Below are 27,481 nucleotides of genomic sequence, written 5' to 3'. Positions count from 1 at the left end.
ATTCCGAAATTTTCAGCTTCCTAGTCATTGTAACCTTAGGAGGCAGTAACATTGAATGACTGGAAGTGTTTATTGCAAATTAGTACTCTTGATTTCACTCACTGCTTTCTTACTGGTTTGCCATACAATGTGCAAGTGTCATTTTATAAATGGTAACAGACACTTACAGGTACCTCACAAAGACAGATGTCATTGCCTCATAAGAACTACAGACTGTGTAATGTTTGCAAGCTTCTTAAAGACCTTTGGATAATTGCCTATAACTATCCAAATGTAATCCCAGAATTGGTAGAAAATAACTTTATGCAGCCTCAACGATCCCAGAAATACTGTTACAAGTGTTTCAGTTGCCATCAGAATTGCCATAGGTAGGCATGCATTTGTAAATTTGTATTTATATGTAGCATCAAAGTTTACATTTGATACATGTAAAGCATTGTTTTATTCAGCCTTTTCTTCTATTTTTGTCTACTACATTTTGAAAACAAAAAAGACAACCAAATTGCAACAAAGTGCAGGAATATATTGAAACAGAAATTGAAACTGAAAAATCACTAGGATCGAAAAATAATAATTCAGAAAAACAAGCATGTATGTAAGTATTAAACTTCCAGCTCTTCTGAAAAATCAGCTACTTGATAGCTTACTAACAGACATGTCCCTTGCATAAAAAATGGTTAGAGAAGAAAAAGAAATAAAAAGTGTATGAAAAATGAAGATGTAATCTAATTATAATCAGCACGCATCTCAGATGTCAGCAAATCCTCTTAAATCCACATGATTTACTAAGGTCTTGGAAAGTCTCTCAAAATGACCAGTTCTCAACAACGGGTATGTTACTGTCAAATATTTGTGCTTTGAGAAACATAATATAAAGTTTCTGAATTTAGCCTTAGATTAATGAAAAGAAAATACAAGCATTTTGGAGAAACTTTGAATAAGACATTAGGGTACCAGTTACTCTGCAGCATGCGAAACGCACAAGGCTCCTTGCTGCCTAGAGCTGACTGGATACTGGAGGTTGTCGCCTCTACAGAGACTGAAGCACATGGCAGATGTTAGCAATGGCACCTGAGTAACAACTGGCAACCCTGGCAAAACTGGCTATCATAAAGGACAGCAGGCTCCAGTGAGAGATCCAAGTATTACAAATTAGCTCTGCCACAGGAACTTCAGAAGAAATACATATATAAAAAAGACAACAGTCACTTCAGAAGTCAAAGTTTTAGAATCCATCAGGAAGGTTAAAATTGCCTATATTTATTTTAAAGGACTACAAGAGAAAAGTATTTGTATTTAAAGAGCAATCAGAAAAAGGTTTGCCACTTCTGTAATATCAGTCTTTGAGTTTTCAGAAACTGCTTGGAAATTTCTGAGAAACTTCAGCACTAACAAAACAGATACGGAGGAAATTCTCAGTTTACAAGATTTTGTTATAACCAAGGTAAAAGCACAGGCTTTATTCTTACAGTAAGACAGACCTTTAATAGAGTATGGCAAACAAAAGATGCTTAAGAATCTTACACCATGGAACAAGATCCTTTAGGTGTACAAAAATAAAAATGCATGTTTGGACTGGGGACTACTCTTACTTTTTAAAAAATTAGTGAGGACTCTGTGATGCAGCTGAAAATAGAAGCAAATTATGGAATTAGAGCTCTCTGGAGTGAATACAAGACTATGTATGTAAGGATTCCTAAGAGAATGACAGCCATTTCCTACTGTGTGTCATACTGAAACAATCAGGAGTAAAGAGTGAATAACACTTAGACTTGCTCTCTGGTAATGACTCAGGTCATGATTGGAATTATCTGCTATTTAGGACTACTGATGCACTGATTGCTGGAAAAGCCCATAGAAAACAGTGTGTGGTCCTCTCAACACAAAATCACCAGTTTCCCAACTTTGCCCAATGCAGCTCCCTCTTCTAATGGGCTTACAGACCCTAACAACCCATACATGGTGGTGATTCTGGCCAGCCCACAATTCCACCATTAAGTCCTGCAAGTCCAAATCTCACAGCAAAATTTTCAAGTATGATTTCAAGATGATTTAAACTGTAGGATAAAAAGGTGCCATAGTTACATTCGCAGTTAAAACACTTCCATATAAAAGAGCAGCAAAAAATCCCATCCTCTAATTATGTGTTTCTCAGCTACAGCTGCCAGTGAATCACATGAGACATGCAGATAAGAGAAGGGAGGACACTCATGAGAAAGAGGCAATTTCATTATAACCTAAAGGAATACCCTCTCACACAGAAAATCTCTCTCACTTTCCACACCTCCCTAGGCTTGTGATCAGATGTTTGTAATGAAAATGTAACTAAGCTTGCACACTGTTCATATATAAAAAATGATTTCTTAGTCTGAAATCCAGCCCTGTTTTCAGTGCTGAATGAACTGCTACATCATACATAAAAGGGGGATCATTAAAAATAATAGAGCGCAATATTTCCATGGAATGTATTATTTCTTTTCCAAGAGAAATGGCACTGTGCCATGGTTTGGGAATGGTACTCCTCAGTTCAGTGCCCCACCAAGACTCTCCAAACCACACACCTCTCTCACTCTTTCCCTTCCCCCTCCTTGCTGCAGGAGGATACATAGGAGGAGAATTGGAGGCACAAAAGGCAAAGATCACAAGTTGAGTTAAAAACAACTTACTGCAAACAGCAATGAGATAAAATGAACAGTAGTGGCAACCTACTAACAACAGGAAAAGAAACTATTCACATGGAAGAAAACCCAACAACAGACAATACCAGACAGCTCCTCCCAGCAAGTTTTTTCCACCAGAAGGAAGCCCTTCTCCTTAGAAGCGATTCCCTTTCCCTTGAACTGAGTGAGGTAGTACAGAATAGTGAGGTGGTACAGGATGCAAAAATTAACCCTCTCCCAGCCAGAGCCAGGACACACCATCGTGTTGTTAAATAGCACCATTCTCTGTATCCTTGCTTCTGAGAAACTGGGAAGCTAATAACATGTCAGGAAGTCCTTTTGCAGCACAAACATTATTGTTGATCTTGTCAGCAGACAGAAGTGTATTTACAAAGGGAATTACTTGCTCTGCATACTTATCATCCATTTCCAGTTTCAACACTCAACGTAGGAAAAATGAGAATCAGTACAGCAGCTGTACAGAGCTAACAACTATTCTTGGGACACCACTTCTAAGTAGTATCAAGTTCAAAAAATAGCAAGTAATACTTGAATGCAGATAGTTTGTTGCATTTTCAATTGGAAGCAGCAAGTAAGGATAATGAGGAACTGAAAACACAGTATACACTCCTGATGGCAAGAACTGAATGCCTGTCAGTATTAAAACCAATATAACTAATTTTTTAAAATCCACTTACTGGCTAAAATCATGGCATTTTGATGACTCATACAAAGACATTTGTACAAACATTTTTTTTTTCTGCTTTACTGCCTCAGTAACAGCTAAGAATATCTCATCACTAGTGATAATCTGGGTCCAGAATATTAATTCATATAATGCTCCCACTTCCCAAAACTTTTATGGAGTCCATTTGGAAATATAAAAAGGAAAAACCCTTCCAGAAGTTTTGCAAAGTAGACAAAGACTGATAAACTGGCAGAAAACATCTCTAAACATGCTCTGTTTGTACCTGCAGTTGCACAGAATCCCATACAGCATAACCAATCCTCACACCTGAACTTTTGTACAAGCTCTCATCTGATGCTTATTCTAGCTGGTCTATAGTAGTTTGCATGAATGCAGCTAATTGAACATTGCTGATGAAACCTAATTAACACTTTTTCAGTCTCTGATACTGAATGGCAGAATTTTGCTGGAGTCTGAAGTTTAAAAAAATTGTCAGAAGCAACATCAGGCATGTTAGATCTACTTATTATCAGAATTCCTTCCATTATAGCTGAATGAAAAAGTCTGTCTAGAGCTCAAAACAGGTGCTTTTTCCCCACATCAAAGTGTTTATATTGTTCTACAGAAATCCACAGAATTACTCTTGTGTATAACAAAACAGAACATTTGGTTCTAGGACACAAGGGCCCAGTTTGTTAAGATAGGTTTGATAGGCTAACTTTCCAGATTTCCCTAGGAAGTAATATTGCAAAATGTTTGTAATATGCCTTATGGAAGACTAAAATCACCATGAATTAATTGTCTACCTAATCAAGGAAAACGGCATTAAGTCCATCATCAAGAAGCCAAATTAATCAAAAACTTAGAAGTTAAAAAACCCAGTCCTACCAGTGCTGAGTACCAAAGGCACAGTACGCAAAAAAATCCCAAACCTGTCACTGCAGTTTTTATTAATTTGTTTTTAGATAGCGCTTCATTAAGGTACAGCAACCCAAAGGATACTCTCTTTAGCCCCAATAGTTTATATCAATGTTATTGATATAAACTATTTAAATACAGTTTAAAACAGCATCAAATAGAAATACAAAGATTATTATTTCAGTAATACTATAAGAAGTTTATAGCAACTTAGCTCCAGGATCCACAACTAAACAGAAAATACACATTCCTTAAAATACATTTTTCATTTTTATAAAACAACCTAAGGAATCAGTCTATCACACATTATTTCTAGCTTGTTGCATATTTCCTAACAGTAACGAATTTTTACATTATAATATGATTTATGTGGTAGACCAAGTGGTTTCTTCATTTGTCTGAAACAAATGTTGGTGGGAATTTCTATCACAGACTATTTTCTTGAATTTCAGTACTAGCAATTTAGAAAAACACAAATGAAAGGAAAAAATATTTGGCTGATGGAGAAAATCATGATTTCTACAAAATATTCCCAGCAGCAGGCACTTAAACCACAATGTTTATTTTAATTGATCCATTGTGAGGGAAAAAATAGATTATTTTCCTGTAGTATTTCAAGGCTTTTACTATTTTCATTAGTATTATACACACAGTTATGAGCCTACTGACATTACTGCTGCATTGATGGGCTTCTTGCATACAATGCATGGCACAGAAAATAAGCAAAACTCAGCCAAAGACACTGAGCAGAGATCACGTCCCTAAATTCATTGAGTACTTAAGATAACAAGCTAATTCTATAATGTTTTAAGGTTCCAGAGTAGAATCATCACTGTATGTGATATTTTCTTTCTGCTATTTCACATATAAGATTCAATATTTTTACCATCAAAAATGTTGTGTAAACTTCAAACTTTGTTGTCTTTGCACAAGACATCTGTGTTTCTCATAGATTCATCTTGTTTCTTTTCACTGATTCTAAAGAAAACACAGAACCATCAGTTCAGACTTCCACAGACAGCTCTCAGACATTAGGTTAAAAAAAATGATCCTTACAAACTCTTAAGGCTAAGGAAAAACCAATCTTAAAATTACTACTGATATCTAACCCACCCACATACATGTAGTTCTCCAATTTTATATTTTTACACACTACTTGGTTGAAAACTTTCCAGACAAGTGCTTAATTAATCCATTGCCTCTTACCTGCTTACCTTTTTTATCAGCCAACATAACAAAAAAAATCCTGTTGCATCAGAGCTGCATCTGCCCCGAGAGGTTTAGGTTTGAAAAGAGTTTGTTTCCAGACACCTTGCACACTCCCCACACTTGTTACCACTGCACAGCAGATGAAATCAGCTACAGCCTCTTAGCTGGGATGCTCAGCACTACTGATGGCAGTGACCACCTGGGACTCCATGATCTTAAATTTTGTACAATTTTTAGAGTATTGAATTTTCACCTGGTTTTCCTCCTAAGTCGTATCATTACATAAAGGCACTATAGCAAATGCATAGCATATTGTTTTGATAATAATGATATTTTCAGTTATAATAATTTTATGATGTTGACAGAGGAAAGAAAGGAAAGGCCACATGTCACTTGTGTGGCACTTTGCCAGTTGCATCCCTGGAAACCTAAGCCCAATTCTCAATTTAGCACACATACTCACTAAGGAAGGCAATTTGGATGTTCTTCACCCAGCCCTCCCACTTACACACGCAAAACAAAATGAAGACATGAAGAGCTGCAATGACAAAAGCCAAGATCTGCTTCTGTACTGAAACATGTCCCTTACGTGGAAAGGACCAAGAAATAAAGCACTTGATGCTCTAGAAGGTTAAGCACCTCTGCTTTACTACAACCAATTAAAAATGAATAGCCATAAAAGTGCAGATACTACTGTAGGGTAATAAACTAGACTTTATCAGTGACAGTGGTGCACATTACAAACTTCAAACTCATTCCTTGTTCTAATCCATCAGAAACTTCCTGGCTTTAACAGGCTATAAACAGCAGAAGCTTTGAAGTCCGAGGATTAGGATCACTAATAGACAGACTGAACGAGAGACTGGCTGAAGAGCCAAGTGGAATGCCCTGCATGGATCTGGAATAAAACAAGTTCATTTAATCAAACTGACCTCTCTCTAGCCATGGGCCAAGAGATTACAATGATTTTAACAGCAATAAAGGGAAAAGGGACACTAAAAACAAATAGTTATTCGCTTCAATGCAATGCTTAGGCTAATGCAAGGACAAAACTGCTTATGCTTTCAACTGTGCTCTCAAGTCCACAATTTTAAGCTCTACAGGTTGGGGTTTTTTTAACTAGTTTATGACTTAGGGGTAATAGAGGCAGAAAAAAATTAAACACACTTTGTTTTTCAAGACAAATACAATGACTGAAAAGAAAAGGTCATTTTAATGATCTATTTGCTTCAGCTCTCCTGTATCTCAGACTCACTTGAAGGAAATGTGAAAACAATTCATTTTGGTTGAATCCACCCACACTCAGTGATCACATAAATGTATATATCACTAAGCTTTTTTGCTTTTAGAAAATAACTGCTTACTGCAAAAATTCCTGTTGTTTTCAATTTATACACAACAATTTTTACTCTAAAGGGTTGCAAAACATTTAAAATATGACTAAACTTGAGGTATTTAGCCCAGAAGTAATAAAGAACACTTTTTAAAGTAAGCAATAAAGTTACTCTGCTTCCAACTGTAGCAAGTTGCCAAAATGGCAAATGAGCCAAGTGAATAGTAGCAACAGCTTGGCTCTAAGCAGCTCTTCAGAGATGGTAAATTGAGTGGTCAGGGAATAATTTCTATGTTGCATCTTGCTGCTACACAGAATAACTAACCTTGAAGAGTAGAACACAGCAGCAGTTGAAGCCTCTGGAAAGAGAATTATGAAGTGAAGAGTCCTAACAACACACTTCATTTGCTTCAGAAGAATCCACAATGCAACATTTCTTTTGAACACGTATTCCTAGAAGGCAACATTTCTTGTCCCACAAAATCACCACATTTTCAGATGAGAATGACAGATCCATATGTACAGCACATGGGAACCAGGCTCATTACAGCTACTATAGCTACAGTATTTAATCCAGAATGAGAAGAGGAGGGTTTAATTGCCCAGCACAATGCTCAGGGTTTTAGTACTGGTATTCAGACCTCGAAGAAAGTCACCCTAGGGAAGAGTAAGCACAGAAATAAAATGAGCAGCGTTGTAGAGTCTGTCTAGCACTGGAGAGGATTACCAAAGGCCCAGCCTAGTTAGTTTCCTTTACATGGGGCAAGACCTCCCATTTATTCCATGGTGATTTCATAATGGAATTCAATAATGTCAGGACATGTGTTTCCAGCTGAGGACCTGGGAAAAGATTAGGAGCAGCATGGTGTCATGAGGCAGGCAGCCTGGGGATGGGAAAGAAGAGAGTTGGTTGGACACAAAGCAGCCCATGGAGTGCACAATGACATTGCATAGAAGGAGACAAACATGGAACAGGGATCTTTGGTTTGAAAATGTAGGCAGCAAGCTGTGAGGACTGGGCAGACTGAGACTGAGTGCTGGTACAAAGGGATACAGTACAGCATTATGCCAGGCTGGCAAAATACATCTCAGCTACTGAAAACAAAACAATTGAGAGGTTTACAGCACTGAATTCACACTGGAGTAATTAATATACCTTTGAAACCAAACCTCGTTCCAAAAATCTACACATATAAATAACTTGGGAAAATGCCTGTGAATGAGTCCACATTTTAAAATAACCATATATTAAAAAACAATTTAAAAACCATGCAGATGACACCAGACTCACTCACATACAACAGAGAGCAGCACAGTATACCATATGTGGTAGATACAGAAATATTTTAAAACTGGCAGTTATGTATTGTCTTACTGAGCAAGCATTAGCATTTTCACAAGATATTCTAGTGGTATGGAGACTCCATTTTGGACACCTGAAATGTCCCAAATTTTAATTTCAACAATCAATCGAAATATTCACTTATTTTATAGCTCCAAGCATTCAAAATACTCTGCTGCTTTGAACAGCATTTGCTCTAGAAACAGTCCAGTAGCAGCAGTATATACACTGTGACAGAAGTCTGTCTACAAAGACATAAAAGCAAGTATTGACAGATCAAAAATAAACTTCTCCTTACTACACCCTCTAAAAATGCTAAGGACAGAAATGTTTCTGCAATACTGTATTTATAACTTTTGATTCAGAAGTTAGCAGCACAACCACTGGCATGCTTTTGTTCTTGTTATCTACTTTGGCTTCTCTTATTTCACTTTCAGACACTTTGTCACAAAAAATTCAAACCCATTATTTTGAAAGAACCATTAAATACTTCTAGAATATAAATGATGTAGAAGAGAGGTCATTCTGTAACAGGTGTCAATAGACATGCTATGCCCAGTTTCACCTTCCTCCACCACCCCTACCACAGGTTTTTACCTTCTGGTGGATTCTTATTCTGGTTGTTCCAGACTACCAACAATTTGGATAGACTGGGCACTTTAGACACCTCGGTGATAACTCGGAAAAGGCTCTCCACTCGGTCATAGGTCAGAACCACGGCTGTGAAACCTTGGGACTGAGGTGGGATCAGTGGAAGGAAGAGTGGGTTGCTCACACTGCTCCATTTCTGTGAAGGAATACAAGAAAACAGCAAAGCAATTTGTTTAAGGTAAATTATCACAGTAGGGACTAATTCATATAGCCAGACCCTAACCATCAGATTTGTAATTTGTTCATATCAGGCAATTCTCCAATTCTGACTTTGGCAATTTCTCAAAACCTTTATTCCAATCTCTTTCTTATTTCAATTTTCATTTATGTCTGGCTGTAATGTTGCAACCAGATAGAGATTAAGGCAAAAACTAAAGTGGAAGAGGTAGATAGATTTCTGGAGAAGGAAAACCAAGGTGAATTGAGCCCAGCTAGCATGGTTCAACTCTCATTTACTAATAATTATTTCAAGACCTTTATATTTATAGTCAGGACTCAATAAACAAAGAGAAACTTAATCAGCACTACAATTTCAGAGTGAAAAAGCGTTAACAACAACAAAAGCAAAGGAACAAACCCATAAACTTGGCATAAAATGTGCACCCAAGCAAAAAGGGAAAAAGCAGGTACAAAGAGGAGCAGCATACGAGCTTCCACAAAGTTTGGTCAATGGTGGAAAAAATCTCACCTATTACATTAAAAAAAAAATTAAAAGACATAAGATTCAAAGATGAATTTCAGAATTATCTGCTCCTTGAGAATTTTAACTAGGGCATCCCTTTTGAGACTTTAAAGGTCTTACTTCAATACACAGCATAGGGAAGCCAGCCCAGATGGCAAGAGACAAGACAGACAACTACATTCCCACTGAATGTGCCAACCCCCTTTGGAGCTGACAACATGGGGGAGGAAGCAGTGAAGGGACCATTTGACAAGAATGAAAACACCAGGATTTTAGTCTCAAATTTTCCATTCCAACTGACGTTCCAAGCAGAGGTCGGACAGAGAAGCAAAGGGAAAAACCAAACCCCTTGGGACAAGGTGAAAAGGGGAGTTGGGAAAGCAGAAACTGAATGATGCTGTTTTGCAAGGAAGTTTTGAATCCTAGCCTGTAAAAACTATGAAGACTCGTAAGAGGTTGGCAATTGCCAGCAGTTTACAGAAATACTGTGAAATTCTCCAGCTAAACTCATACCATAGGCCTGCTTGTATCAGGAGTAAAGCAAGTTTTACAGACTCAGAGTTACAAGGTCACATTTGTAGGAAGTAAACGTCGAAATTTTCTGTTCCCCTATTTAGCCTTTGGTTAACTTTATACATCCAACAATCACATTCCTCGTGTTTAATGGTTAGGCACCTCTAACTACAATGACTTCAAGGATGAGGAGAATAAAGAGCCTATTTACTGAAAGACATCACAACATTTTGGTAAAGTAGAAAAAAAAATGATGTGAATATGATTTCCTTCTATGAACAAATCAAAACTGAAGAGGGGATAAATATGTGAGGCAAAAAAGTTAAGCACAGCACTGGCAGACTCTTTTCTCCAGGACGGTCTAAGAGTATGTTCCAGGCAAAGACCTGTCAGTAGGAGTAATATGTTTTAGTAGACTTCCTGAAGCAGTTGAAAACACAGACTGGTCTTCAGCTACACACACTTTATCAGGTCTGGTAAAAGCAGCATTCATCTTAAACTCTTTGTGAGGATCCTAATGGAAAACACAAAATTCTAGTTTTTACCTGAGAGGAGTAATAGGATAATGTAGAAACAGTAACAGTACAATATGGAACTTTGGTTCTTGAAAGGGACATGGCTACCTGTGAAAGCACACTCAGTAATTCAGAAAATATACATTCATTACTTCAGCAACTGATGTGTGCAGAGAAAAATCTGCTTTCAGATTATTACATTTTCTAAAATTAAAGCTTTTGTACATACTTTGCTAGTTGTACAAGATGACTAGTGGCAGATGGGGACAGCCCTCTGATTTTGCTGTAGCTCCAGTAATTCCTACAGCAAATCACAATCTAAATGTTACCAGAGCATAATCCACCTCATTAAAGCTTTACTACAGACTTGTTTCCACACAACCCCCACCCCAAGACTGTTATTATCTGAATGACCTTGGTAATGTCAAGCAGCTTCTTAACACAACTCTCAGAAACCTCTTTTCATTAATACTTGAAACAGAGTTTTAACATCATAATCAGAGTGCCAAGAAAATATTATGTTTCTGTCCTACAAGAAGAAATAACTGGTAGAGCCATCTGCAGACAATGTTCTATTTATTACTTACGGGTGAGAATTGCTACCTAGATTGATGGCTCCCATTTGAAGTTTTTCTAGAAACATTTTCTCTTTGTCCACAGCACTTCCTAACAAATTGCTTGCTATCATATATTTTGAAAGGCATTATTCCTTTTCCATAATCTAAGACTATTTTATGTACTTACAGAAAGAAATATATTGTGCATATGTGTGCAAGCACATGCATATGTACCTAAAATGGTCATGAATTTGTCTTTTAAAGTTAAATTTTAGGTACATTCCTTAAATCCCAACTTCTACTACTTTCAGAAAGGCATGATAATTCTCCCCTGCTGGTCATAACTTAGGAAAATAAGGCAACTTTAGAGGAGATTTTGCTTCTGCACCTACTAAAGGATGATGGAGGGAGGGAAAAGCCTGTAGACACACACTAATGGATGGGAGAACCATGCCTCTCATTTGAGAAAAACATTTCAAAAAGGCAATTAAGCATCTCTCAAGTGCCATTAAGAGCCAACCCCCTGCTGCCTGCCTGAGGAGTGTGTCTACAGTCTGAGACCTCTTGACCCCACTTTCTGCAGGAAATCAGGCAAATTCAAGCCTCCATAATTTGCTAAAGTCTTCCAGATTTCTGCTTGGGAAAAGAAAACCATACAGGCAATTAATACAACAGCAACCTAATTAAATCTCCATTATGGCAGCAAAGCATGAAATGGCTAATGACATAGGGATGGGTTCTCCCAGTCACTGCTCAAGCAACCAAGTGATGAAGGCACATTTGCTCTATTCCCATCTTTATTAACATTCTCGATGGAAATTCACAGGAACTTTCACTCTCAGAGAGGAGAGCAAACAGCAACAGTAGATTGATCATCCATCACCTTTCTTTGACAAAGTGCTGACACTCAGCTATAGATAAGACAACCCTTCACTATCACCCTCCCAGCTAATATCATTAGAAGAGCCAGGATAATTAATCCAAGATTAATAGGTTACTTGCTGTGAATCATTTTTATGGGCAAAAAGGATCAAATTGAAATGTTAGTTTCCTCAGAGTAATTTCATGTCACTTAAGTCTCACAGTCTCAGTTGTCTGATAGCTCTTTGCAGTTCATATGAAAATCCAGAGTACTGGAATGTGAGTGACAGTGAGAGCTTGGGAATAGCCTGAAGATGGAAGAGGGGAGAAGTCAGGAAGGGTTCTGTATATACATAAAGATTCAGACTGCTGCAGCTGTCCTGTGCATGCTTTCTACAAGTGTGCATGTGTGATAATGCCTTAGAAACAAGGCACCTTCCTTCATATAGTTCAATCAAATATTGTCCTCCCTTTTGGTCATCAGAAACAACCTGATGCTACTTAAAAAAAATAAATACATTAAGGATGATGCACTAAGGGACCTGAATTCTCATGATGTGGGAGGCTTCAGGCTGGATTTGATGTAGAGTCTTCAGATTCAACTTAGCAGGGAAGCTTATAACAGACCTTTCTCAGCAGGTACAGAAGGGAGAGAGGTGGGAGCTTCACAGCATCAATGAACACACACAGCTGGACTGAGAAATGGACAATCTTAATATTTAAATTCTATGGAGCCTCAGAGATACTGGTAAAACACCAGAGGTAACGAAGACTCAGTCCTGTCCCAAAACTTCCTAACTGGTTGTTCACGATTGAAAGAGACTTGAGGAAAGGTACAGCAGACACATGAGGAACTATATCACAGAATGGTCTTTGAGAAAACAAGGCTGTATAAGATGTTCCATATCAAAGAAGAATCAAGAACTTTCCAGCTATCATTTAGTGGGAAAACTCAGCAACAGCACTTAAGAAAAATAAAATTTCACTGCTCCCATGAACAAGACAGTGAGCTTTCCCACCTGTCTATTTTATTTTCAACACATAGCCTGCTTGTTGCAAACTACCTATTACTGAAACCATACAGTCTGAACAACAATTCACTGTCTTTTAAAAACAAAGAGGTAAGGACAGCAGTGTGCTGAACTTAGTAGCTCAACAGTCCTATACATCTAAGCAAAACAGAGATATATCCCTGCCACTGTGGTTAAGGCTTTTTTCAGCTGGGTTGTTCTTAAAATCAATCTAACCTCAACATGGTTTCAATTATGAAGTACCAGACCAAAAAAAGCCTTGATTTATTCTATTTTTCTCCAATTATTTATGGTAAGTTTCTATTCAATACTTTGAGAAAGTATTTCATCATGCTTCCCATCCTCAAGCGATTGGGCTGACTGAAGACTGTTGCAACAGGGCAAACCCAAAGGAATTAACTCTCCCTATTTGTCCAGAGCCAACCAAAATTCTTATACCCAACAGAATTACAAAGTTGCAGTGGCCATCATTTCATGTTTTAACGAAGATCTTAAACCCTCCTCACATAAAAAATTAGCTACAAGACAGACAGGAACTTCTACCTAGTGTAGAATAATCCACTGTGTAAGAAAAGTACCCTAACCCTGGGCAGGTAAACTAAAGAACCAACTGTTAAATCATGTTTCACATTCACATAAAAACACCAATGTTTACATCTGAATATGTGTGGGATATTCCACCAGTCCATAATACCAACACCAAAAAAAAAAAAAAAAATCAATAAACTGAATTTTATTTAATATTTTAAAAAATACATATCTTCTAATATAATAAATAAAGCAAGATTTGATCCAGCTGATTGAAACCATCACACAAGTAGCTGGAAAATACAGCAGAAACAGAAATCTAATATTGTTCAATGGAAAAAATACCAAATATGCACTACCCAGAAATGTGCTACCTTGTTCTCATTTACAGGTAAAGTGTATGCTAATATTTGTTTAATGCTTTGGAGACGACAAATGGTACTAGGAAGGAAGCACAGTTATAACAGTAGCATCATCTGTAGACTGAGGACTACAAAATATTAGCCAAAGAAGGTAGGAATAGTTTAAATTTTTAACAAGTGTCAAGTTCCTAGTAATTGGCAGGACCCACAAAGTATTTTGTAAATTAACATTCTTCTTAGGCTTTGCTAAATGAATGGCATTCTGGGCACTAAGACAACTCTGCTATTTTAGCTTACACCAAATGATGGTGCTGTTTTCTGCCTCACTGGAAGAAATGAAATCTGGTATGTTTATTGTTCACATACTGATATTCTCAAGTGATTATTAAGCTCTGGTCTGTATCATCCAAGGTCAGAGCTCAAAAGCAGCCCCTGACAAAAAAACCATCTAATGTTTCATAGGTCTACATTATAAACAGGCTTGAAAGAATTTCAACAAAAGCAGCTGAAGAATTCTGAAAAAACCTGTCTTCCTCATTTTTCAGAAACCCATACATATTAGTGAGCTATAAGGCAAAGAGGAGAATTTCAGCAATCTACAATGAAGCATAAGTGAGGAAGTAATTTACCTCTATTAGAGCATAACAAAGTACTTAATTGAAGGTAACAGATCACATCTCAAGCCCAAGTCATTATTTCTAATCCATTATTTCTAGCCCAAACTGGTAACCATCAAAATGCACACCACAGAATCACTCGTTTTCTGGCTTACTTGGACGTAACTGATTGCCTCTGCCTAATGGATAATGGTTGGGCCAAAAAATATAAAAGACATTAAACTTCCATGCCTGCATCAAAAGACTGTCTGAGATATAAAGGGCTCAAGTAGTACAGCAATGAATTTCAGGCCCCAAAATTATCATTTTCTCCTCTTCATTAAAAGGAGGAAATATGTCATAATGCATTTTTATTCAAAGTATTATTCCATAACATATCAGCATGTTATATGCTACTAGTCTTCCATTTCCTCAACAGGACAGTGAATAAGTAGAAAAATAATCCACTTTATTACTTTTTTTTTTTTTTTTTGCTTGAGAAAAGCCAACAGTCTTCAGTCAGCCCATAAAAACACAGAAAACTGCTTGGATCACTTCCCCTGTGCAATGTACTAAGTATGGAATTAACTGTATATGCATTTATCTTCTGCATACTGCATACTCCCTCCTGGAAAAACACCCTCCTGTACCACTGCTGTATGGACACTCTGGTGAAGATACTCAGGCAACAGTTTTACTAATATTTTGAGCCAATATAAGTCAAAGTAATGCCAAGTTAAGCAGCCTTCAAGCCACCGAGTCCCTCCCTTGCACACACCACCACTCTTTCTTTTTTTTCTTGCTAAGTTTTATATAAGGAATATTATTTTGGCTAGGTCACCACAAGTGAAATAGAAATACCAAAAAAAAAGGTTGCACATAAAAGAGGAAACTGTGACCTAACTGTAGAAGAGTGCAGGACTACTTCTGGAATATACTTCTGGGTATTCTGGAAGCAAACACATGAAACTACAATACTTCAACAAAATGCAAAGTATAATGTGCACCTTGGAGAGTTGTGAGCCATTCTAATTGCCTAAGTAGAAATAATGGTTATACTGCTTTGTCTAACACATGAAGCAGCTGTAACAATTGAACAGCACAACAATTAGGAACCAGGACATTTTACCAAACTTCTTCTGTTACTTCTCAGGATTCTGTGAACTACTAAGCAAAATTGCACACAAAAAAACCCCACCTCAAACCAAGGAAGAGGGCAGGTAAGAAACCATGGCCAAGAATTCTTTCTAAGTATCCTTCTCTGCATAATGATCTTGCATAGCAAGCTCTTCTTTCTGTTATACAGCTGAATTTGTCCTAGCAATTAAATGCACAAATTCCTTAAAGCTGGCATTCTCCTGTATAGATATTCCATAGGCAAATCTGTACTCTCATTTTCAAAACCTCACTATTCAGAGCACAGGGATCTGAGCTCTATGAACAGCCTTGTACTGATTACAGTAATTTCTGGCTAATTTCAGTAAGCCCTTAAAACAGTGATTGCACCTCTGCACCTCTTCTACACACCCTGCACCTTTGTGTTCCTATGGAAACCAGGTAACAGGAACAAAAGCATACAGAAGAGAATTGTACTTAATCCCTACTGACCACAGCACCACATGGAACAACAGGCAGAGCTAAAGGAACTGGCTGCACTCAGGTGAGCTTGAAGGCAGAATACAATGGCAAGTTCTGGAGGTTAGTTCTGGCCAGTAACACAAGATTTTATGAAAGTTACTCACAATTTTCACTGTGGTATTAATGTTAACTCACATTATTTCGCTTATGCAAAATACTGTGAGTTATTTTAACAATTGTTTATTTTAACAATTAGCTATATCCTAGCCCCGAGACTGAAATAATTTTCTTTAAAAACTTCAGTCATGAGTTTATTTAAAAAAGAATACCACAATTTTCTTGTAAACAAAAAGGACATTAGTTACTTTGCCTTCTTATCAAAGTTAGAGGATACAGCTGCCATTTTCTGCTACCTCAAATGTACACATTTAAGTCCTTCCAACTATAATGTTTCATCCAGGCTGACTAGAAATTGCAACAGTGCTAAGAGTGGATATGAGGCAGGAGCTAGATGAGACACAGGCTCAAGCAGATTATTACTGCCCAACAAGAAGACAACTTTGAGACTCTGACTAGTGCATTTAAAAAAAAGTATAGGAGAGAATCCAGGATATGTTTCTAGGTTCCCTTTAAAGACTCAGTAATCCTTAAAGCATTTTCTTCATTTCACTAAGCGTGTTTAAAGGTGCTTGGCTCTGCTACCATAAATGTAAAGGTGTTAAGATATGCTGATTCCCTTCTTGTGGAGTACACACTTGTGCAGATTAATTTTCCTTAAATAGTGATCAGGGCCACATTTCCTCTCAAAAAAAGGACAAGAGGAGATTATTAATGCCTTTGGCTCAGCAATGAAAACAGAACTTCTGAAACACAGCAATGAGCTTCTAACTCTTCATCAGCAACTGTTCACACTCCATGGGTCTGAAGAGTTTCAAGTAAAACCCACTTTACTCCTACCCAGTACTCCTACTCAGCTTTCTTTCTCTAAACTATCATAAAGCAAGATAGTTAACAAGTTTGGTTTTATTAGTAAAACAAAACTATTTTTTACATTTTGACACAGAGAAAATTAACTGATTATGAGTGAAAATTATCTACAGGCTTTTATATAGTAAAAAATCAGAACCAGCTGCTTGGTGCAGGAGGTTAATTAATACTGCACTGTTTTTTCTTAACAGAAGTGAGTTCAACTAGTGAAACTTTAAATTACACCAAGAACAGGCAAAAAAAAATCCAGTAAAACTTTGATCATCAGTTTCTGTATTAGAGAAATTGTTAAGAAGTAACATAGAGAAAATTTTAGGCAGAAGAATCATTAGCTATTTCAACAGAATTATATGAAAGATTCCCACAGATTTTTTGAGATCTTCAGCATTTCCACTATTTTCTCTGCATCATACAGACTATGTCCAAATATATACAGTGCTCCAAACTCTCTCTGCATTAAACAGAAAGAAAGAAAAGTGTGTGTGTGTGTGTGTGTGTGTGTGCATCAAGGAAAAAAAAATATATATAAACAAGGAAGCAATTTAATGTGTGCAATAGCAAAAGTTAAAAGTTCTCATCTTTGTGCCAGGACATAAAACTGCTAGTTATTTTGCCAGTTGTCATAAAATATATTAGCTTCATCTGTGCAAGTTACCAGCACAACACATACACACAAAAAATCAGACACAGAATTATTACCAAGTTTCATAGCATATACCTTTTATACAAGAAAAAAAAAACCCAAAACCACTTTTTTTTTTATGAGTAAATCAAACGAATTTGCTTACCACAGCTGGGGGATCATTCCATTCTTCATAAGAAATGGCAGCATATGGGTAAATTCTATCATTGATAATCTGAAGAGTAGCGAGAGCAATTGCTTTCATCGATCGAAAATATGCTTCCCAGAACCACCTTGCCTGTAAAGAGAATAAAATTCACTCACATTGCACAGATCCAGTGCTTAATAATCAATTTTGGCTTGCCATGCACAATCTGTTCCATGCAGTCTACATGTCAGGTGGAAATTAAATTAGGAGGCATGTTTATTGTAGATAGAGTATTTCCATAATGCCTGAAGGCTTCAAACTCAACTCCACCCCTTAAAAGGACTCACAGCCAATAAAAAGAAGCAGCAGCATTATTTTGCAAGAGATTAAACAGAATGAAAATATTTGAAGGAATCAAGTACTTTCACACTTAGATCATACATTTTCATCCTGAAAAATGTCAAAAGCATTTCGACCATAGAAGAAAATAAATTACTGTTATACTCCATTTTTTCTAAGGCAAAGGAATCCACTGTACAGTTAAATAGTCAAATAAAAGCACTCTGCCTGAAAGGCAGAACTTAAAAGTCTCTTTTTAACATCAATATTAGAGACACTTGATCAGATAGAGAATTTCAGTATTCACAAAACCTACCAGACTGATAGCTTCCAAGACACCTAATATTATTTACACAAGTAAATGATTATTATTTTTACATAGAAATATACATGTACATGCCAATTTATTGCAGCCGTCAATCCAGGCTAATTTCTAGCACAGTGTAAAGCTGCTGAAATGAAGCCTGAGATTGTTATACACAGGTGCTCTGAATTTCACAGATGAGTTGCTCCAAAACTAAGGTCCCATACAAGTTTTCATCTTGTCCCAGTTTCTGTGTATGACAGAAATTACAGAAGAAAAGCAGAGGTTTGGAAATGAAAATGCTGACTTATCTGACTCTCTGTTAAGAGATATAAACATATTTTTCAATCCCTAGAACTATCAAATGATCCTGTAGGTCCCTATCCAACCCAGAAGGAAACATGCTTAACCAAACCATGTAGTTCAAGAGTTCTGGCCCAAAAGATATGATTTTTTTCAACCTTGCTTTTCTTCAGGAAACTGCAGCACGTTCAAGTCTTCAGAAATTAATTTCATTTGCAATCTCCCTATGGTTAATTACCAGCTATAAGAGTACGTGTTTGCGTCTAGAAGGTAGAGCAATTAAAACAAATGCATTTTTTCTTTAATTGGAACCTTTAGAAGTTTTCAGAGTCAGGACACAGCTGAAGACAATACACAAATTTGGGTAAGTGCTATTTTATTCTTGCTACAGATTTCTTAAATAGCAAAAAAGGGTCTAGAGTTTAGCAATTTAAATAGTGTGCATGAAAATATTAAATAATATTATTTACCTTATTTAGTTACTGTATTATTTACCTTATTCAATTACTGAAGGAATACCAAGTTTCTGGAGGTACAGCTCTTAGGATGAACCAAAAATAACTCTGGTTTATCTGTTTTTAACAAATGCCAACAGATCTCACTCTGAACGTCAGTACTTTTTAACAGAAGACACACAGTGATTCCTGCATTTACACTTCCTTTTGGATATTCCGAGACTAAATAACAGTATAGAGGAAAGATTATAAGCACAAACTTGCACATATTTATGTTTATGCTACCCTGTACTTTACTCCAAGTGTAAGCTATGGGGTTTAGAACTACAGACTTGTTGCAGAACAACCAGCCCTAAAACTCTACTCTGTGAGTAAAAAAAAATAAAATCTCTAAAACAGATTCAGTAGAATATTTCTGCAAATATTTAAGATGAAAAAAATCCATGTTAGAATTTAAAAAACAAACTAGAAAAGAGGTTATTGCTCTCTGAAGTACTACATTTACTGTGCAAACAATGACTGTGACTATTTCAGGCTATTTCAAAATTTAACTGCATAGAGTGATGGGTATGTCCAAAATGACACTACTCTGGAGCTTGTCACCCAGAGAGAGTGCAAAGCAACCTCAGTTTAGAATGGAATCACTTCCCTCTCCTTATTTCTCTTCCTGATAGGACTTAACAGCTGGATAACAGGCTGATCACCAGAAACACAGAACAAAATTACTTCCACATTCAAGTGTAAAAGCAGAAGAATTACATAAAAGGGGAAAGAATAAGTAAAAAGACAATAAAGCAAACACTACATGCTAAGCAAAAGCATTAGTATTTCCTTCCCCATATCCTATCCCGAAAGAAAAATATATTATCAAAGCAGCAAACTATCTAAAAAGAAAACCAGAAGCAGATTAAGAATTAAAATGGACCACAACAGCTAATTTCCCTGTTGAAGTATGCTAAACAAAAAGGATTCTAAATTTTATTTTCATGATAGACAACAGTTTAGAACAATTGCTGCAAGCAGCACTAAGTAGGAAGGAGAAACTACGTAGCCTTTAAGCATACAACTTTATAAGCAACTAAGTAACTATTAATAGTGTGAAATACAGGATTATGTATTCCATTGTCATTAAATGACAGCATTCCTATAATGTTCTAAGACTGTTTATTAATACCATAATATTTATTATTATCTAGCTTCATAAAAATCAAAGATGGTTTTCTTCCTTCAGTAAAACTAGGATGGCTCTGATCTAGCTTCTCTTTACTTAAAGAATGCTTGTAATGTCAGGGAAGATTACACCTTTATACCAGAAGCAAATCTGGAGAAGGGGGCAGAGGGAATTTATGTTTTATAGACTAATATTTATGTAATTAATTTTTTTGTAAAGAGCCATAAAATGTTCCCACAGTTGGTTGTAATATTTTTGGAGTTGTGTTTCTTTAAGGCAGAACTCAAAACCTTCTAAGGGGATTTGAAGTCCCCAAACAGATGTTTCAGGGTCTCATTACTTCCTCCCCACCTTGTTTGCTTTTATAAAGCAGAACTGATTAACATGGCTTGCTAGTGTCTGCTGGTCCACATGCTGAGTTACTAAATATTTTGGGAAAGTTTTCTATTGGAAAGATGTATGTTGACTCCATTTGAAATCTATTTTCTACTCTGCTTGGTGAGGTTGAAAAGCTTATGTTGGAATGTAATAAATAGAGGGGATAGAAATCCCACGAACACATTTGTGATATGGGAGAGAGTAACAACAACAAAAGAAAAAGGTTTCTGTTCCAGACTCTTATGCCAACTTTCTTATTGTTCTTACATAGCTTTAATGAGATCTCTGTTCCTCTTTTTTGTATCTAGGAATCCAGGAAACTCAAGAGTAACTTTAATACACTAAGCAATGTTTTTAAGGTATGGTAATTGTAATGCACTAATTAGAGCTACCTGAACTCCTTTCAGGATCTTGAAATAAACAATCTGTAAGTCCAGACCTTGGCTTTCACACAGAATTGATTATACACAGACTACAACTATGATGAAGTCAGACTCCTCCTTTCAACTTGAACTGAAATTACCTTCTAGTACACTAGAAGCCTGTTTGATGAGGTTTCCAGATTTTTCTAAGGAAACACTATGTAGACCACAGACTTGTAGAGAAAGCTAACTTTGTATACACCTAAATATTGCTTAGACCATGGGCAACCTACGTGGTTAACAGAGATCAAACATCTACTTTGTACTCTGTTTGCCAAGACAACACAGATCAATGTACATTAACCATTATGGCTTACAAGGAATTGAAAACTGAAAGAAGAAATCCAATTTCTCTTCTCCTTCTAAATTTCTGAATAAATAGAAAATCTAGGATAGATCCAAAATGAAAGACAGAAAAGCATTACTTTTGAAAACAGTTTTACCAATGCTTTGAAGAGTCAAATCGAGCATACCGTATGACTTGACTGACAATGAGAAATACATTATATTATCAGGTTGCCCAGTGGGTTGGAAGTGACTGGAAGTTCTCATTACACAATAGATTGCCCATGAAATTAGTTCATTTGAATTCACTTTCTGCAGTAAATTTAACAAAGCCATGACAACTTCATTATGGAAGCCAAAGACTGAAGGAATTTGAGACCAAATTCTCTTCTCTTGCCAAGCAGTGAGCACTGCAGACTAAGTTCACAAACATGGACATGCCAGTAACTAGTTCTAAGTTGTTGCCCTTCCTTTCTTCTTTCCTCCTGCCCCACTTCCAACTGCTACATCCTCATCAGATCAGCCATGAAAACCCGCCACTTTCTGTGAAGGCCAAAATTTCTTAACATAATGTAGTGTTATCAATTTATCTCCACAAATACACATGCACACCTTGAGAAAGATTAGCAATATCTGCAAGACAGTTCCTTAAACCAAGCAAGCAAGCATCCAACCCAAAAGTTCAATTCCACTCGTTTTCAGTTCCAGGATTTAGTTCAGACTATGAAGAAACTAAACTGCCAATATTCAGTACGTATTAGCACAGGCAAGAGCTTGGGAAGGGAGCATTTGAACTCATTTTCATACCAAACAACAGGCAGCAGCATGCAAGAGGGCAGCCTACTCATAGAAAGTAACATTTATTTAGGTAAGGTGTTATTTTCCTTAGAAATAAACACACTTGGGGGGCTAGCATCTCTTTATAAGCTCTTTACAAGCCAACATAGCATCAGGTTACAGAGTCCATTCATATAAAGTTTATAAGTTCTAATGTTAATCCCATTAATGGTGCTCTGGTGTGCAGTGCAAGACAGACCAATGTAAATCTTTCGATTGGTTTTTGACAAAAAAACCACTGGGCATAAGGTAAGGAAAGGACTACCTTCTTTAACATTTAGATCAAGGGGAAAACATCCATGAAAGGAACTTTCTAGCCTTCTGGCTTTTCACAGCCCATGATTTGGTGGGAGTTTGTAAAAGAGGCAAGAGGGGAAAAAAAATTCGCAAAAGAGTAGTAAAATTTAACTGCCCATAAACCACCACTTTTCTCAACTTTTAGGTCAGGCGCCATGATGCTGTGAGATTCTGCCCCACTGCAACAGTTCAGTGCTTCCAAAATGCCTTGAAAGGGTTTACAAGGCCTTGAAATACAACCATTTTCACACCACCTATGGTGACTCTACTTAAATGCTTTCCCTTCTTAATGGCTCTTGGTGTTCCTGGTTTTTACTCCCAGCTGGATTGGAGAAGTCTATGCAAGCAAAAGAGTGTGGCCTACCTGCTGCAGCAGTACTGGCCTGGAAACCTGGTGATCTTACTTTTAATCCCGGTTCTGTTACTTATTTACAGATAAAAGTTTGGCATTTATTAGATTTCTTGCTTCTACTTCAGTATCTCAGCAGTATGTGTAATACTGACCTCAAAGAGATGTTATGAGACTTAACCATCCTAAAACTTTCAAATTTTGGGATGGATAGAAGAATAGAAAAAAAAACCCAATAACTTTATCTTCTCTTATTATTTGTAAATAGAAACTTTAAATTAATAAAATATTTAGCCAAGTAACTGAAGTAACTGACTGCAGTAACCCTTTGCTAAAACATGTACCTTCAACAGGGATACAAAAGATATTACAGTAAATATCTACAGCTCAACTGTGCATCTGACAGCTCTGGACATGGAAGTGCATCCAGAAAGCCTGCTAAAGTTTTATGTCATATTGTAATATAAACAAACATATTTTAAGTTACTGAGACACAGCACATTATTATATCAGATTGGTCCCAGGCAACCTCCCCTCCCCCCAGACTATTGCCATTGGGCAGTAGAATTAAATGGGCTACTGAGGTTCAAGATAAATTGAATTTTTGTATGCTTGCCCTATACTCAAGATGCATATGAATATAGCTGATGTTATGTAATAGTCCAATAGTAAAGCTGAGCTCTCAAGAGCCCTACTGACCTCTGGTGCAAAATGGGACTGAAGAAAAGGTAAGTTACTCTTTTGGAGCAATACACATTTTAGAAAAAGTTTCCCAAGATAAATTTTGGGTTTAGACTGAGGAACTTATAGCCCCAAGTTCCCACATTTTTCTGCTTATGAATTGTAATCTGCACCCTCTTTCTGTACTGTTTTATTGTTCCTACATCTGGTTCCCTGTTCCAACAGTTTCCTTGCGGATCACACATACTACTTTTAGTATGCAGTTCTCCAGCAAAGATGATACCAGCTTGTATCAGCTAAAACCAGTGATATATTTAGTTTTTTTATACAGGCTTACAAGAAAGCCTCAGAAGACTTTATACTATTAAGAATTAAACAGTATTTTGTTGTTTCTAAAAAATGGTAAGATTTTGGGATAAAAAAAAATGCTTGATTGGTTTAGGACCCTTGGTGATATCACTCAATCACATTCAACCTAAGGCAGGTTGGCTTATTCTCAGTAATCAGTGCAGGAAAAAATAGGGTTATTCAGACAGAAATTTAGACCTCTGGTACCTTAAAATAACTTCCAATAAATCCACTCCTCTCTTAGTAATGGATCATGAGAGGATAAAATAAGTAATTAGCTGTTGGCCATGGTCCTTCTTCCCCTTAAAGCTCTGTTTTCAATAGTGCCCTGAAGTAGTCTCATTTTTCCTAGAGAGGGATGAGGACTTGAAATGCAAATCTAGGCTACACAAATCTAGGTTACATTTTTCAAAAACAACTCTCAGCCCATGAAAAACAGTAAGAGAGCTGTGCTCTAAAAAGTACTCTTACTTTTAGGGTGCCAGCACAATTACGTGAAACAGGAGGTAAACTCTTTCGAAATTGCAAATAAAAATGAGTTTCTTGTCCCCATACATGGATTATGTAAGAATTTTAAAAGCTAGTCCATTAAATCAATTAAATACTGGTAAAATCATGCTAACTTGCCTGAAACTGAAAAGTTTTCTGATTTTCACGTTTTTATAGAATATCAGATTAAAAGCATTTTTCAAATTCAACCTAAACTGGCTGTGTTGCATCTGTTTCTCACTGCAGACCTATCCAAGAAAAGCAGTAGTGCAGACAGTATATAGAGAGTGTTCAGAGTAACAACATGTCACCTCTAAAGCTAAAAATGGAGATAAGCAAGGAATTGAAGTTTTGGAGGCCCATGATCACTTCAGATAAAGACTAATTCATAATTCAGCATGGGGGTTATCTGAACCTCAAACCAGAGGCTCCTCTGCAAGGGAAAAAAGAGGAGTGAACAGTAGAACAATGCAGGACACACACTGTTGTTTCCAGTTAACAAAGTTTTGCTCCTAATGTAATCTGACATCATTATTTCAATATTATTCCTGAACTTTCATTCCATGTTACTGACTTACGCACAATTCTCAAGTAAAGCCCTGAGAGCACTCAATTCATCTATTTAACTTATATGAGTGGCCTATAGAGGAATATTCCTTAATTACAAGACACTTCAGCAGTATGAGCAAACAAATCAATAATTTGTATCATTACAGTTAAATATTTTAAGAAAGAGATTCTAGACAGACATTTCATGGTGCTGGTTTTTATTGTAATTCAGCTTCAAAAACAATGTCTTCAAAATTGAAGCAGTAAGTTGATTTAATTCTTCAGCTCAATATTCTCTGCTGCAGTAATTTCAGCTATAAAACAAGTACATTTGCCTCCTTCAGATACAACAGAGTGAAAACTGAATCTTTCCATTATCCAAATTTCTTTTTTTCCTTTTTCTTTTTGAAGCTGCCAATTCATAAGGGGACAGAGGTCAGAGTTCGAAATGCTAATCTTACCCTTCAGATAGCAGCCACTTGGGAATAACTCACTTCTACTCACTCTCAGTTTTATTGCTGGAGACTACTTGCTGACTCTTGGAAGAGTTAAAAGAAAATGTTAGTGCAAGCTCAGACATTAAAACTAGGCTTCTTGCACTGCAGCCTTCCTCAGATTCTCCTCTTTGGTGCTTTGAAAAGAATCACATCCATTGTAGTAATCCATATATACAACACATACCGTGCATATACAACAACAGTTCTTAGAAGCTTATCTATTAAAGTTAACATTTTCACTCTTGCTTCCACACTTTCACTTATCTTTGGGAGTTTGAGGAGTTTTTTGATTTGTTTTAGGGGTGGTGGGTTTTGGAAGCTTTCTTGCTTTGGTGTTTCTAAGGTTTTAATCTTCTCATGAAGAGCCTTCTTCTGCTTAAATACATGACACAAAAGAAGGTACTTTCAATAAAAGAGTTCTCATTCTCTCTCACTAAATGGCAACTTTTATATAGTTTTGAAATCCTGCATTATCTTTACCCTTAAAATACAGATTTCTGCTATTCCTTGTCCTAGTAATAGCAACTTAATTCTAAAAATAGCAAGAACACAAGACTTGAATAGATAAAAATAATCACCCAGCACTGGTGCTCTCTCCTCCCTCCATATATTTCTGCACCTCAAACTTGCTTCTTTGATTAATGAGTATGTCAACTTAGCAATTCTTGTGCAGAAGGCAACATTGCACCAGCCAGGAAATCTGACTTACTGTCCTGGCACCCTACAAATCCATGGTCAAAATACTTTTCAGTTATGGAGCCAACAAACAGATACCAGCACTATGAGCAGCAAGCAACCCACCCCATTCTCAGCTGTGGCAGGGAATACTATTACAAAGTGTGGAGACAGAGCCAGCAAAGAAAGCAGCAGGATGAGGGGAAAAAAACAAAACCCAAAAAAACCCCAGAACCAAACAAAACCCCAAAATTTCACGCAGCATTTACAACTTTTAATACATGTGATATTAAAATATTACTACCATTTTCTGAATTCCCTTTGCTCCCAAAGAGCTTTCAGTTTGTCTTCCTATTTACAAGCAAATGGCATGTGTTGACACCATAGAAATAACACAGCTGAAAAAGAGAAATAGGTACTACTCTAGCTTCCAGATAAGCCATTATATCTACATAGTCATCAATAATGATATAAAAACACAAAAAATAGCCCACTCTTTTCCCTCCAGTTTCCAGGAGTTTGCATGGCTCTGTAATTACTCCAATTTCACCAGGCCATTACTGTAAAGGAAGTGGCAGGCACACCTAACCTGGGGAGTAGTCAAAAATACTTGAACCTGTATCATCCTTATTATGATGTTTGTTCTCAACACACTCAACATAAAACCAGACCTACAGTGAGCTAGAATTGTGCAATCACTGATTCAACAGCAGTCAGGAAGTCAACAGAAAACAAATATATATGTATGTAATTGCAGGGAACATTCAACTACTGCATGCCCAGAAGTTGGGGGGTGGGAAGATGTTTTATCCACATTTCTTGACAAGTGACGGACAGCTCCTGAAACTGAAAGCAATAGGTTTCTAGTCCTAGGGGTATTGCCTTCAAATATGTCTATGTTCTCAGGGTAGATCAGTTTTCCCTGCTGCAGGCATCCTGCTGAGAGGTGAGGTCCCAAGCAAAACACAGGAATCTGACTGCAAGTCTTTGAGGTGGCAGGAGCCAAGGGAGGTTCAAAGACAAGGCTGGCTGGTGGGCAGCACCTCTGAGTACTGCTGAGGTTAGAGGTTAGTAAAGCAGGAGCCACTGGCCAATAAAACAGTGTTTGGAGAGCCCACCCTATAGATAAATTGGGGATCTGTTTACACCTTTCCCAGCTTTCTGAGTTACACACACTGATGCTTCCCACTGTGATCTTGTCCTGTGTCCACCAGCATCTCCCTTCCTCGGCAGCTGCCCTGCTCTCTGCTGGTTGGCTTTATAGCATAGCTAAAGGATGCTTGGAAACTTTTAATCAGCATCCAGCATCAAAAATAAATAA

General features: G+C 37.0%; 1 protein-coding gene across 2 annotated transcripts in view; it reads right to left on the bottom strand.

The window, feature by feature from the left end:
* The window catches only part of EXT2 (exostosin glycosyltransferase 2), a 73,211-nt gene that overhangs the window by 21,364 nt on the left and 24,366 nt on the right, over positions 1-27,481 (bottom strand). For both annotated transcript variants that reach the window (XM_054635435.2, XM_077180008.1), the window contains 2 exons: positions 17,800-17,931; positions 8,748-8,937 (listed from right to left, as the gene is read on the bottom strand). In XM_054635435.2, coding sequence (XP_054491410.1) covers positions 8,748-8,937; positions 17,800-17,931 — 322 coding nt within the window. The remainder of the gene's footprint in view (positions 1-8,747; positions 8,938-17,799; positions 17,932-27,481) is intronic.

This window comes from Agelaius phoeniceus, chromosome 6 (assembly GCF_051311805.1).
Source record: "Agelaius phoeniceus isolate bAgePho1 chromosome 6, bAgePho1.hap1, whole genome shotgun sequence".
Classification (NCBI taxonomy): domain Eukaryota; kingdom Metazoa; phylum Chordata; class Aves; order Passeriformes; family Icteridae; genus Agelaius; species Agelaius phoeniceus.
Note: the sequence above shows the minus strand (reverse complement) of the source record. Positions and strands in the feature narration are given on the sequence as shown.